The 15,316-nt window shown below is 40.1% G+C and overlaps 1 protein-coding gene across 1 annotated transcript; it reads right to left on the minus strand.

Moving 5' to 3' along the window:
* LOC100811317 (5-methyltetrahydropteroyltriglutamate--homocysteine methyltransferase) lies at nt 1-5,090 on the minus strand. Its single transcript, XM_006579758.4, has 12 exons — nt 4,964-5,090; nt 3,821-4,174; nt 3,634-3,721; nt 3,357-3,484; nt 2,886-3,277; nt 2,572-2,735; nt 1,931-2,011; nt 1,646-1,812; nt 1,450-1,555; nt 1,024-1,274; nt 747-948; nt 1-649 (listed from the first exon to the last, which is right to left on the minus strand). Exons 2-12 carry the CDS (start codon nt 4,168-4,170, stop codon nt 281-283), a joined length of 2,298 nt encoding a protein of 765 aa, XP_006579821.1. The 5' UTR covers nt 4,171-4,174; nt 4,964-5,090; the 3' UTR covers nt 1-280.
* Nucleotides 5,091-15,316: the final 10,226 nt, after the last annotated feature.

Here is a 15,316-nt window from a genome sequence, read left to right on the forward strand (position 1 = left end):
ATATATGCCTAACCAATAGTGCATTAGACAACTTAGCTCAGGACACAAAGGAAGAAAAATTGTATTGATGCATGGAAAAGAAGAAAAAATAATACAATATTGCATTTGCATATCAATATAACATTGAGGCAATGCAACAAAAATACAGAAAAGCTGGGAAGAACACGTACTAAACTCCTAAATATTCAACACTCAGTTATTGCAACACCCCAAAAAGTAAATTTTCCTTTCTCCGTGAATCAAGCAGAACCATGGTGATTACTTTGGTGACTGGCACCATTCACTTGCCACTGGCAAGCTGGTTACGGATGAGTTTTGTGGCAGCAACCATGTTTGTGAGGGCCGGATTCACCTCAGGGTATTTGCGAGTCTTGAGCCCACAATCAGGGTTGACCCACAAAATGTTTTTCTCAAGCACTGCAAGCATCTTATTGATCCTATCAGCAATTTCATCAGTTGGTGGTATTCTTGGGGAGTGAATGTCATACACTCCAGGGCCAATTCCGGCTCCATATTTAACTCCATCACGGAACACTGACAGGAGCTTTTCATCAGAGCGAGAGTTCTCAATGGTAATCACATCAGCATCCATATCAATGATTGAGTGGATGATGTCATTGAAGTTAGAATAGCACATGTGGGTGTGGATCTGACAATTTTTAAGAATACAGAACATGTTATATTTTGATGTAAAGGCAGATGAATTCTATCTAATTCTAACTCATTGATTTGTAATCCAGAAGTACCTGAGTTGTATCCTGCACACCAATATTGGTGATCCTGAAGGAATGGACAGCCCAGTCCAAGTAGTTAGCTTGCTCTGACTTTCTCAATGGTAGCCCCTCCCTCAAAGCAGCCTCATCAATTTGGATAACAGTAATACCAGCCTTTTCAAGATCTTCTACTTCATCCTTGATAGCCAAAGCAATCTGATAGGTGGTCTCAGACCTGTAGATGGGGGTTAACACCATGTTAGAAATAACCATATTCTCTTTCTGAGCTCTTGAGTTTGTTTGTACGTACCTAGGTTGGTCATTTCGAACAAAGGACCAGTTGAGAATGGTGACAGGGCCAGTAAGCATTCCCTTCATTGGGCGTTTGGTCATGCTCTGAGCAGTGGATGACCAGAAGACAGTCATTGGCTTGGGGCGGCTCACATCACCATAGATGATTGGCGGCTTCACACAACGAGATCCATAAGATTGCACCCAGCCATTAACGGTAAAGGCAAAGCCTGACAACTGCTCACCAAAGTACTCCACCATGTCATTCCTCTGCAATGAAAGGCACACCATTAGGCATTAGTACAAAGTAAAACCGCGAATTGGCAACATCACTTTCACCAAGAGGAGCGGAAAATCTGACAAGAGTATGCTATGTTATTCTTCAAAATGAAAGAGGTGAATAAAGATCTATCAAAGTAGTCTTTATGTGAGGATGAGAGCTGACCTCAGGCTCCCCGTGTACCAGGACATCGATATCAAGATTCTCTTGGAGTTCAACAACTTTGCGGATTTCCTCTTTAATTGAACTAACATACTCCTCCTCTGAGATCCTGAAAGAAAAAAACACAAATCAAAGGGGTCAGTAAAAGCCAAAATGGTCAAGAAAACAAGCCAACCTATCAACTCAAGGCATATCTTACTTGTTAGCCTTGTATTCACGACGCACCCTCCTCAGTTCAACAGTCTGAGGGAAGGATCCAATTGTGGTGGTTGGGAGGATTGGAAGGTTGAACTTCTTTTGTTGAGCATCCAATCTAGCACTGACATTTGTGGCACGACGATGATCAGAACCCTTCAATGCAGCAGCCTGAGAAGAGAATAAAAGATGTCATCAATAACAGTGAACAAGACAATAAATTTCCTAACAAATCTTGCTCAACTGAATTAAGCAGTTGAACAGAAAACTACAGAAAATAAGCACTCACAGCCTTCTGAACAGCCTCATTAGTCACTCTTGGAGAGGACTTTCTTGAAGCTTGAGCAGCAGCATTAGAAGAGAAAAAGGCCTGAAAATGAAAACATAAAAACAGTAATTCAGAGAAAAATGTAGTGAAACTGAGAGGAATAAAACAATTAATATATGAATATGCATATATTTCCTGTCAGTGCTAACTTTCTATCAAAACGCTTGGCTAATTTTATGATACTTGTTATTACTATTATGGGAACATTATACTTTCCCTCAAATTTCTTAATTTTATGTCACCGATAATTATATACTATTTTCACTTTAAAATTGTTTTGATCTTTTTATCATACATTTTCTCTTCCAATTCTTATATTGATTGTTTCAAAATCATGGCAATTTTACAAGTGTATATTGCATAAGAATATGGTTGAAAAATATATAAAAATTTCTTGCTATGGCAATAGTTCCAAAAGTAAATGTTTCATGATAGTATCATATTTTTAAAATTTAAACTACTGTTTATTTTTTCCCATATTTTATTTGAATTAAGATAACCATATTTTATTGTATTCATTTATATTCCCCCCACTACTATTATCTATTTATTTAACAACTCATTTGTCTGATGTAAGATAAAATAAAAGGAATAGAGTTTACCTCATCCTTTTGACCAGACAATGCCTTGGCCAATGCATTTACTTCAACAATTTTTTGGGCAGCAAAAGCCAGCCATGATTTTATCTCATTATCCAACTTGGTCTCATTAACAAGATCAACAGCAGTGTGAAGAAGTGAGCAGGAGGTAGACACGACAAGTTTATCTGCATTATAGTTTAGTAAATAGACGAATCAAGTGATTATATTAACTGTTATCTCCTTTCAAAAACAAAAATATTAACTGTTATCTAAAAAAAAGTGATTATGTTAACTGAAGAATTCTCCCAAATTTTTTCATGAATTACAGCAAGTACCTTTTCCCACAATGCCCTCAAGACTATTTAATGTATCGAGAGAAGCAGCAAGATTGTTAGCCCAAATGTTTCTTCCATCCACCACTCCAGCAAACATGTATTTTCCACTGGGAAATCCACCCTTGATTAGATCAAGAGTCTTGGTTCCACGGACTAAATCGAATCCAAATGCTGTGACTCCATTAAGAGCTGTGAGGGTCTGGTATGCCTCCGCGGTAATGTCAGCAAAGTAGGTCTCAATAAGAACGTTTAAGCCAGATAAAGTAGATTCAAGTTCTGCGTATGCTGTAGAAAATGCTTGCAACGTTTGAGAGTCAAGGTCTAAGACAAAGATAGGTTCATCGAATTGAACCCACGAAGCACCAGCTTCCTTAAGATCAGCCACAACTTCCCTGAGTTGAGAAATAACACAAAAATATAATCAGAAAGAGAAAATAATAAAGTTGTGCTGCACACAATTTAAACTCTTACTTATAGATAGCAAGGACTTTTGGGAGGAGAGAAAGAAGACAAAAGGATTTATCAACACCCTTGGCAGGTTTGGAGAGAACCAAATATGATACAGGGCCAATGAGGACTGGAACTGTATCTACTCCAAGCTGGAAGAGAAATTAGACATTCAATCAGAATCTAGATACAGATAATAACCACTCAAAAAATCATAATGCTGCTCACACTCGAAGCTTAACTTAACTAAGCTCTAAGGTTTGCAAATAAGCAGATAACGAGAATAGCTATAAATTCATACCGCCTTGGCCTCCTTGTACTCATTCACTGCCTTGTGGGAAGCATAAGTGAAATTCACATCAGGTCCCAATTCGGGGACAATAAAGTGGCTGGATCAATGCACATACACATCAGGTCAGTAATGAAATCTTTACCACCATGGCATCACAAGTACAATCAATACAACAAAAACCTGAGCTGCCACTTACTAGTTGGTGTCAAACCACTTCGTCATCTCCATGGCAGGCACAGAGGCATTACCTCTGGCCATGGAGAAGTAGGTATCGAATTCTATCTCCCCATTGTTCAACCCATATCTGGGTGGAACAGCACCAAGCATGGCGGTAGTATCAAGCATTTGATCATAGTACGAGAAAGTGTTGCTGGGGATATACTTGATTCCAGCATCAGTCATCTGCTTCCAGATGGATGCCCTGAGATCAGCAGCCACCTTCTGCAAATCATCGGCACTGCTCTTTCCTTCCCAGAATGACTCCAGAGCAAACTTCAGCTCTCTCTTGGGGCCCATGCGGGGGTATCCAACAATATGAGAAGCCATTGTTCTGTCACATCAAATCAAATTTCAAACCAAGGTAAGTCTTATCCCTATACCAAATATTTCACATGTTGCATTTCCATAGGTAACCATGACTAAAATTATTGATTAACATTGTGTAACGAATGATTCAAGATTTCTAATTATAATCCGCAACGTCCATATTATCATTGTTTTGGAGGTCTCCGCAATTGCATCACAACTGCAGCATTGGCTGCATTTGCCTACACTTTCAGCAAAACCACAATTTAAAACCTTGGATTGGTTAACGAGCCCGTACCATTTAATCAATAATTTACTTATCACTAATAGGTGTAGCCATGTAGGTTAGGTGTAAAATTTCATGTGGAAAGCTAACGTTCTGTGATTCATGAAAGATCACATTATATTAATCACGGTAAATGAAAAGGCATTGAATTGTTATTTATAGTTCAAAGAAGAAAGGCCGCCAAAACACAACTGTTGGGATCCATATCCGGCCCTTACAACAACAACAAAAAATCTGACAAACCAGAATAAGAAAAATCTTGTGGGAAAAACAAAATTTAAGGCACCCAAGTAAGCCTATAAAATTACCAGTTTGGAGAATGAGAAAAGGAATAAGAAATAATGATGTTAGTAACAGTAGTAATATAAAAAGTGTAGTTAGAGAAATAGAGAGCTAGGAAGGGAGGTAGATACGGAAGGTGAAGAGGAGGTGAAGATGATATATTTAATAAGCGAAGTGAATGGGTGAAAAGGGAAAAGATGAAGTTAGATGAACGAATGAGAGTGAGAGAAGGAGAGGGTGTTGTACCCTTTTTTTCCGTGTGTGGTTTATAGAGGGAGAGAGACCAGTTCTTTCTTTCTCTCTGGCTTGGTGAACAGAGAGAAGGGCACGAATGTAATGGAGCGGTCTGCGGAGTATTTATAGCTTGTTTTGGATCCAACTACTCCTACACTCCAGATCTCACTTTCTTCTTTCATGCATGCTAACCCAAAAATAAACCCAAAAATAATGTGTGTGTGTGTGTGTGTGTATATATATATATATATATATATTAGGAGGTATCATACTTCTATTGACACCTAACTAATCTCTCTACACCTGATTGGTCCATTTTAGGATAAAGTGATACCTATAACTCATCACCAACAGCATATCACAACTCCAAGCATTTGTTTTTTTACTCTCTCTCATGTTCCTTGCTTTGTAGTTAATTTACATTAATTTTTATTTGTACTTAATCAATAAACAAGATTCGATTTGAGTCACAAATTGCTTATATTATATTATATATATATATATATATATATATATATATATATATATATATATATATATATCACAACTAAATTTGGATGTTTCTTGATATATACTCTAAACACCAACACCTCAACCAAATTATTAAATAATTAACTTTTATTAACAACGTATCTAAGGAGTTGGTCTAGTAGTCATCAAGTTAGTTTACAAGATTAGAATGTTTTTAGGAATATTCTTAAGTGAGAGATCCCTTGTTTGAATCATGTGAAAAAAATCATTGGCAAAGAAGTGATTCGTACAAGCCACTACAAGACTACCTTTAAAGGAGGAAACATATCGATTTATATTTTCAAAAATTAGTCATTAACATTGTTTTGCTATCTGGTCTTTCTTTTAAGACCCAATTAACTAATTCATTAGGATTGAGGATAATAGTTAATTTAGTTGGTAGTATTAAGTTTATTCTACATTTATATACTGTTGTATGAGAGTATTCTTTCTTGCGCTTTTTACTTTAGTTGTTCCTTCATGAGTCATCTCCAAGTTGTCCTAAATTTCTTTGGCATTGGCACACTCTGAAACACGATAAGTTTCGTCAAGTGTCAAAGCAAAGGAAAGTATATTTTTAGCTCTTTTAACATCATATTAACCACATCTTCCAGCATTTGTCCAGCTGGGCCAATCTTTCTTTAATATTTTTCCTTCTACCACAGTAGGAATAAAGGCAAACGAAATATAATATTTATAGATTTTCAAAAAACATCAACATTTTCAAAGTCATCACATAGATAAATGATATTGGTTCAAACGTAATTGGCTCTTCAAAGGCCATTTAAATCCATAACTAAACTTTTACAATAAAAAAACATAAGTCAAAAGAGGAAACAAAAAGAAGTCTATAGCCTCGATGATGTCACAACCTATCATAGCATTACAACCTACAAAGAAAATGTAAAGTAGACAATCACTAATTAAGACCTATGCCTCTCCTCCAACATCATCCTCAGCATGGTATTGAACCTCACTTCCAAATGACAATCAACCTAAACACAAACAAGACAAACAATCGATAGAGGAGTAGGCCACATCTCACCATAAACCAATTTGAAGATTAAGAGCATTTAAAAACATTCATTTTCACACATAGCATCCACTTGTCCCGTAATCACACAATTACAAATATTCTCATAGACACACATGCATTATGATATGAATACAACTTAAGACTCTATATGCATGTGGTACCAATAAAATACTTATGAAAGAAGCCCAGGAGGACATGCAAGTGACAAATTTTCACACCACGGGAAACCTGACAACACACTCTCACTGAGATGAAACTGTCGATGATGCATAAGGATTATCTAGTCATTCAAGGATACTCAATCCATGGAATCAACATGAGCCATATAGAGATTCCAAACCAAATAACACCCCCAAGGATAAAGTTGGTGCATAAAAATAATACTCACACAATGACAAGTGTACCCTACCTAGTAGTGTCAATGGACCTAAGTTCGTACATGGAACCTAGAGGACCAGTCACATTCCCAAATAATTAACTAAGCAACAACTAAGCAGTTTTTAGTTTATCAAATGAAGAAGCAATTGTGATCAATTACTCTTAATTCTAGGCTTTGAAGGATTTAACATGTCTAGTCATGTAATTAGGTGTGGTATCAACCCCAAATTGATAGTTTTGCATGAAATTATGATTTTTTGTGGAGGAAATTATTTTTATGAGCCTTAGGTTGCAACCCCCCATTTTCTTGTGAAATCGGGACACTTAGTTGGATTTGGGTTTTGTTTGATTTTTGTGTTGGATTTATATTTTTGGGAGTGAACGTGCATAAAGTAGCTTTAGTAAAAAATAATAATAAATAAAATAAAATGAAAAAGAGGGGAAAGAGAAGAAAAACAAGATAATGAAATAAAATAAAAAGGAGATGGGAGAATAGAAAAGACCCAATGGCTAACTCGTCTCTGAAAATAGTTTTTGCTAAGATATTGGTGTTTGTTTGGCTTTTTTTTTTTGTTTCACAGATGGCCTCGAAGAAACTTGCTGCTAAGAGAGCTAGGAAGGCCACTGAAAGGGAAGGATCCAGTGCAGCCCCACAAGCGGAAATTGAGTTTCATGGGCACCACTTCTGAAGCGAGGAGCATCAGCGCCATTTTGAGGTGATTAAGGATTGGTCTTTTCTCAATGAAAGATGGGTCCAGCTAGCAGAGGGAGAGTATGCGAAATTCCAAGCCGAAGTTGCTAGGTGGCATTGGACACATCTGATAGAGCCTATGGCAAAGTATGATCCTAAAGTAGTCATGGAGTTTTGCACAAACGCCTGGCCCACTGAAGAAGGAGTCATGGACAAGCGCTCTTGGGTGCGGGGCCAATGGATCCCATATGACACAGATGCTATCAACCAATTCTTGGGTCATCCATTGATCTTAGAAGAGGGACAACGATGCGAATACACTAAGAAAAGAAGCCAATTTTCAGGTTTTGAAGAAGAGGCCATATGTTAGCTACTTTGCTCCCCGGGACATGATGCGTAGCAGGGAGGCGGGTGTAGATCATGCGCACTAGCATGGCCACTCTAACTCAAATCTGTATGACACTCCTGCTCAATAATATCCTTCCCAGTGACCATAACTCTGATATCATGCTACCCAAATGTCAGTTGGTCTACAACATCATGACCCAAATCAGTGTTCATGTGGCACAACTTATCTCAGATGCCATCCATCAGTTCGTAGGTATTGTGCCTCCGAGACATCCAGTGGACCCAGAGAAGTCCAACAGGGCACTGGGATTTTCGGCATTGATTATAGGTCTTTGCCATGGAATACCAGTCGCGCCGACATAGCTCACCCGGCCTCCCATTAACAGGACATTCATTGAGAAATATTGCATGCCGAGACAAGTACAGTAGTCAGGGCAAGATCACCGCCTCCATATCAACCACCATCCTTAGAGTCCATCTCAGCTCACATGCAAAGGATGGAGCTCTAGATGCACGCATACGTGCTGCATTTGGCTGATCAACAAACAACAAACCATAGGGGCCAAATGCAGTTAAATGACAGCTTCTATCAGTATACACTACACCATCATCGCTAGGACGCTAACCCTTACCTGTGGCCTACTCCCAAGCAGTTCAGAGCCACTGCTGCATGGCCTGGGGATAGGCCCAATTTTCAGGAGGAGGCAGGTCCTATAGATGCGCAAGGAGCTGCCTAAGGGGACGAAGGTGGAGCTGAGGATGATGGAGACATGACAGATTTTCTTGATTTCTTCATTGGAGGAGGCTGAGCTCCCCGACCACAATCTTCTAAATTTGAGAACTTGTCTTTATCTTATTTATTGCTTTGTTATGTTTTTTTGTTGTGATGATTGTTAAAAAAAGAAAATTTACGCGTGGTTTATTTTTTATTTATTTTTGCGCGCGCTCTGATGTTTGATGGTGTAGTCTTTGAATATAACTTTGTCCAGGTTTCAAACCTTTTTCTTAAAACTAACATGCTTTTGAAAGAAACAACCACCAGTACCCTTCGAAAATTTTGTAGATCAAAACACAACAAAAAGGGTTTTTGAAAAACAAAATGTGTATCTTGAGGATGAAAATAATGAAGGACTTTCCCGAATACCAGGTGGACTCAGGTGGTTTTGCATGGACTTGATAAAAGAACAATTGTTGAAACACTAATTTGATCTGAATGTGGAAACAAGCTCTAAGCTTTAGTGACTGCGTGTGACCATAAATTTTATGTTGAGTGTCCGCATGGATATGTTCTACGATTGGTTTTGCATGAATTTCTAATTGTCATAGCATATGATTTGTGGAAGTGATCTGGGCATTCTTTCTGCTTTACATTTCAAGCCATTGGCCAAACTACTGTCCCAACACACCTTATTTTTTGCCATTTTGTAATCCCTTTGAGCCAGACACTTGATTTGTTGTCGGAACACTAAACCTAGGATGAAAGCTTCCTACCTTACCTAAGGATAGGAGAGCAGGGGTGTTTCTAGGGGAGATTTCTATCACTTCCATGGCTAGTTGTGGGTTTTGAAGGAAGTTAGGTATTTACTGAAAGTTTAAAAAAAAAGAAGAAAAGAAGTTAAAATAAAGGGGTTTAAAAAAAACAACGGAAAAAAATTGAAATCAAGATGAAAAATGGAAGAGAGCGAAAAGGAAAAAGGAAAGAGAAAGGAAAAGTAGTTTTTTGGAATAAACAAACATCTGAACCATCTGCGGGGTTGTGGTAAAGAGTGAAGGAAAGAAAAAATAATGATAACCTAGTCAAGACATGAAGGGATAGGAAATGATCGCCCATTTAAGTTATTAGCCAAAGCTTTATGCCTGTTCTCCTATTCACACAAAAAAAAAAGACCAAAGCAACCAAAGCCAAAATCTCCTACAGGTCCAACCTCAAAAAGACCTATTGATCTGTGATGATTATGCGCATTACCCCTTGATTTGACGGGAAATAACTTGCAAAATCAATTTATGACGTATCTGTGATTTGGAATCGAGAGGAGACACTTGCCTGTGTGAGATTTTATACACCTTTGAGTGGTTTTCCTCCATTTTATTGAATCCAGTGTTTCTTCTAATGTTTCTGTAGAAACAAAATGCAAAATGTCTTAATCTTATTCTTGGTTATGAGAAATTCTATCTTTGTGCTTTCATTCCTCATTCGTCGCATTATTTTTGAAAAAAATGTGTGTTGTTCTATCATACCCTAATTTCATCCGGGGACTACCATCCATTGATGTTTTTGATTCTCACTAACTGAAAGGTGTTGTTTGACACCGACTTCTGCACAAGGCACGAGATCATTCGACATTTTGGTCAAGGATGCGAAAATACCCAATGGGAGGGGCAAAAGGGTTATTTTAAGCAATTTTTTGGACCTTGGCTCTCCCAAGCTAGCCTCTGGCTCTCATGGGCCCCCAAATTGCTTAGGGGTGAAGGAACCAGCTCGCTTGGGCGAGCTGTAAGTCCACCAAGTGCCCTTTTTTTGCTATAAATAGGCATGAGGGAGGCTGAGGAAGAGGTTGGACCTTCAGTGTTAAGAGAAATTGGAGAGAAATCTGAGAGAAAAAGAAGAAAGAAGAGAAAAACAAGGTCGAGGCCTAGTGCCTAGTGCCTAACGTCGTCATCCTTCCAAAGTTCAAGGTGCCGGATTTTGACAAGTACAAGGGGACTACTTTCCCCAAGAATCACCTGAGATGTATTGCAGGAAAATGGGAGCATACGCGAAAGATGGAAAATTATTGATGCATTTCTTCCAGAAAAGTCTTACTGGGATAGCCATCACTTGGTATACTAATCTGGAACCTTCCTGAGTCCATTCTTGGAAGGACCTAATGATTGCCTTCATTAGGAAGTATCAGTACAATTCTGATATGGCTCCGGATAGAATATAGCTACAGAACATGTGTAAGAAGGAGCACGAATCTTTCAAAGAATACGCCCAAAGGTGGAGGGATTTGGCAGCTCAAGTAGCGCCCCCAATGATGGAGAGGGAAATGATAACAATGATAGTGGACACATTACTAGTGTTTTACTATGAGAAGATGGTGGGTTACATGCCTTCGAGCTTTGCAGATTTAGTGTTTGCGGGTGAGAGGATTTGATGGAAGCTTGCTTGTGGAGCTTCTATGGAGGCTAGATCTTTGAGCTTCAATGAGGTCCTTCAATGGTGATTTTCCACCATGGAGATGCAGCGGAAGGCAAAGGAGAAGAGGAGAGACGAGGCACCATCCACAAGGGAATAATCCATGGAAGAAGGAGCTTCACCACCAAGAATATGCCTTGGATAAGAAGATTGAAGAGTGTCATACCCTAATTTCGTCCGGGGACCTTTGCTTGATGACAGACGACCTTTGTTTGGTCCTTGTAAGGTGCATGGCACCCATCATTAGGCAATTGGTGAAATTCCGGGACATGCCGAAAAACAAAAGAAAATATTGATGCACAATCCGTAAGGTTCCGTGACACACCGGAAATCAAATGGAAGCATCATTGCATAAATAGTGGGGTTTCGTAACATTCCGAAAGTCAAAAGGGGATGTTTATGTAATCCACAAGGTTCCGTAACATTACGGAAAGAAAACGAGTATCGTTACGAAATTCGTAAGTTTCCGTAACTTTACGAAAAAAGAATCACCAAAAAAAGGCAAGGGGGGTGTGCTTAGTAAAAATGGGGATGCAAATAGCAACCAGGCCCACTTGGGCCCTCCAGAAGATTCCTCCAGAAGGCTGTTGCTTCTGGAGGAAGCAACCTGGCTCGCCTGGGCGAGCTGAGCTCGCCTGGGCGAGCTGGGCGGCAACCATCTCCCCTATTTTGCTATAGGGGAGGAAGTGAGAAGGAAAAGAGTTCAGCCCCTTAGGCACTTCTCTCTCTTTCGAATTTGCTTGGAAAAATTGTTTCCGTGAAGAAAATCTAAGCCGAGGCGCTTCCGAAACGTTTCCGTAACGTTTTCCGTGAAGAATTTCGCAAAGGTTTCGACCGTTCTTCGACGTTCTTCATTCGTTCTTCATCGTTCTTCGATCTTCAACGGGTAAGTACCTCGAACCAAGCTTTTCGATTCATTCTATGTACCCGTAGTGGTCCGCATTGTGTTTTGTGTATTTCTATTCTTGTTTCATTTACTTATTATACCCCCTTTTGACGTGCTTAAGCCATTTTACTTAAGCCATTTCTTGCTTAACCTAAAAATAAAATAAGTTTCCACCGATCGTTTGAATTGTATTATCCGTTAACTTCAGTTAAAATGAATTCCGACCGTTCGGTCGTGCCGTAACCACGTTGGAAATCAAAAAGAGGTAAAAAATAATATAATAATAAAAAACATCTTTTAGTAAAATAAAGCAGAAAATCAATCGGACGTTTTCTCTTTGGGATTTCTCATTCTTAATTGAATTGACTAATAACGAAAGTGAAACTAAGGCTAAAATCAACTCGCCTAGTCAAGCTCGTCCATAAAAATAGGTTTTTTTGAAGTTTATCATTGCAATTTCTTGCTAAGTAAAATGGATCATTTTCAAGGTCCAACGCCTTAAAATGATCACCTTTTAAGTAAAAAAGAATCACTTGATAAGAAAGAACTACGTAGGTCTGATTTCCTCATCGCAAATTGAGAAATACGTAGGAGCAAAGGGAAACACCCTTGTCGACCACAAAAAGAGAAAAATATAAAAAGGGTATAAAGGATATAAGGACATAAAAGGGAACATAAAAAATCAAAGTCATGTTTGCACATTCGATTAAAGGCTGTCGTCCCTTGGGACGGACGTGTGGGGTGCTAATACCTTCCCCGTGCGTAAATACAACTCTCGAACCTTTCACTTAAAAGTTCGTAGATCGCGCCTTTTCCGGTTTTTCCGACGTTTTCCTCAAATAAACGTTGGTGGCGACTCCGCGCGTATTCCTTTCGTGGAACACGCATCCCGCGAGTCACGCGTCGCCCTCCCGCCGAAGGGTTGGTTGCGACAGTTGGCGACTCTGCTGGGGACTGTTTTTAGAGAATTAGGCCATTTAATCTTGTGCAATGTTTTACCATGACTTACCCCTTTGTTAGTTTCCATTCATTATGTTCTTGTGTATATAAACTCTTTGTTGCTTTTAGTGCATTTTAAAATGTATGCATTCATTTGATGCACACAAACACCAACACTATTTGCACACACTGTGAGTAAAAAAGGGGCCCTATACCCGGGTTCATGGGAACATAAGGAGTGGAGGCGAATCTGTGATCATGCTAGGTCTCCGACTTGCTTGATTACAGTGAACCCTCATCTAGAGCTTTTCTCTTTGAAAACTTATTGTTGCTAGTAGTCCCTATTGCTGCAGTATGTTCTTCGAAGAGGATAATACCTCTAGAAACCGTCAAGAGAGATATGACTACCTTGGGGGGTTATCGCTAAATGCCTAGTTAGTTCTCTCCCTTATAGGTCCCTTAAATAGGGGCACGGAGCAAACACGCTGCGTGCCATTTTTCACACTGCCATGCATAAGTATCATATATCCTTTTGCTCGTGTTCAGTGAATATTGTCATACTATGTACATTCCCGTATTGCGTCTTTTGCATATACATCGCATATGGGTTCTGTCTTGATCCCCTCTGTAAACAAACCAACGGAGGGTCCGTGTCGCCTTCTTAAAAACGTACGTTGGGGCACTTTGCTACCCCTAGACGTTGTATCTAAAAAGGGGACAAATTCCTCAGACCCCCGCATTCCTAGATTGCATCTGTGTCATATGCATTCCTTCATGCATTTGTCCATTTCACCCATGAGATATCGGAGTTTTGATTTGCACCGGCTTTTTGTCTCACCTTAGTAAGCATGGGAACAAATCAAACCGGCAAGAGGTTTTACCAAGTCAAGGTTAAAAGCCTAGATACCACCAGCATCAAGGAATTAGGGCGGTTGATGGAACCTCTCCGAATGCAAGCCTTCCGCAAGACTTACGGAAAGATCTTAGAGTTGACCACAGCAGAGGTATCCATAGAAGCTATTGCATCACTCACCCAATACTACGACCAGCCTTTGAGATGCTTCACGTTCGGAGACTTCCAATTGGTACCAACCATTGAAGAATTTGAGGAAATTCTAGGATGTCCTCTCAGGGGAAGAAAACCATACCTTTCCTCCGGGTGTCTCCCCTCTTTGAGCAGAATTGCAACTGTGGTCAAGGATTCAGCAAGAGGTTTGGACCGCATAAAACAGACTCGAAACGGCATAGCGGGCCTACCACGGAAGTACCTAGAAGATAAGGCGAAGGATATGGCAAGTCAAGGGGATTGGGTCCCGTTTATGGATGTGTTAGCGTTGCTAATTTTTGGGGTCGTCCTCTTTCCAAATGTGGATGGTTTGGTAGACCTAGCAGCAATCGATGCTTTCCTTGCATACCACCATAGTAAGGAAAGTCCGGTGGTAGCTGTCTTGGCAGATTTATTTGACACATTTGACCGAAGGTGCGAAAAGAGTAGCGCACGGATCATCTGTTGCTTGCCCGCCCTCTGTGTTTGGTTGGTTTCGCACTTGTTCCAGCAAGACACGAGGCATCCATGTCCGCTCCTGAGCCATCACTCGTGTACTGAAAAGAGGAGAATAGATTGGGACCAGCTTTTGGCCGGGATAGGAGGTAGAACAATCAATTGGTTCCCCCGATGGAAGGAAGGAAAGGAAGGAGTCCTTTTCTCATGTGGAGGATACCCAAACATTCCGCTGATAGGAACGAGAGGTTGTATTAACTACAATCCCGCACTCGCTATAAGACAACTAGGGTACCCCATGAGGGGAGCACCAACGGAAGAAGGCATGTCTCCTTTCCTTGTGAGGGATTTTGGCGCACAAAATTCCAAGACTATACAAAGAATCCATAAGGCATGGGAAACCCCGTTAAGGAAAGATCAAGAACTTAGAGGCATTCGTAATGGCATCATTGGTGGCTACCATGAATGGCTGAAAGTTCATATACGAGGTTTAGATTGGCTCGCCAAGTTAAAAGTCGTCAGCGAAGAGAGTTCTGAGGCACCGGAGGAGGACGAAGAAGTCCAAGCTCTCAAAAGTGAGTTAGGAAAGGCAAAACTTGCCAAGGAGAAGTTCGAGTTGGCCGCTACACACATCCAGAAGGAATGTGCCGGATTACGGGAAGAGAATGCAACTACCGCGAGAGCCCTTGAACAAGAGACCAAGAGGGCTCGCAAGGAAGAGTATGGCCGTAACAAATTTCGCGGAGCTCTGTGGGGTAGCAATAGTGAACTCAAGCTGCGAAGGGAAGAGAGGGACCAGTCGCGAGCACATAGCATTGTCTTGAAAGAGGAGTTAGTTGCCTGTTCAAGGTCCAAAAGGAGCTTGTCTCAGCGTTTATGCGAGACGGAGACCAACAGG

Source organism: Glycine max, chromosome 5 (genome assembly GCF_000004515.6).
Source record: "Glycine max cultivar Williams 82 chromosome 5, Glycine_max_v4.0, whole genome shotgun sequence".
Taxonomy (NCBI): Eukaryota; Viridiplantae; Streptophyta; class Magnoliopsida; order Fabales; family Fabaceae; genus Glycine; species Glycine max.

Coding starts and splice junctions, on each gene's coding strand:
- LOC100811317 (XM_006579758.4), bottom strand. CDS start 4,170: ATGGCTTCTCATATTGTTGGATACCCCCGCATGGGCCCCAAGAGAGAG. Junction 3,485..3,633: donor AGTACAAGGAGGCCAAGGCG/GTATGAATTTAT, acceptor TTTCTCTTCCAG/CTTGGAGTAGATACAGTTCC. Junction 1,275..1,449: donor TGGTACACGGGGAGCCTGAG/GTCAGCTCTCAT, acceptor CTTTCATTGCAG/AGGAATGACATGGTGGAGTA.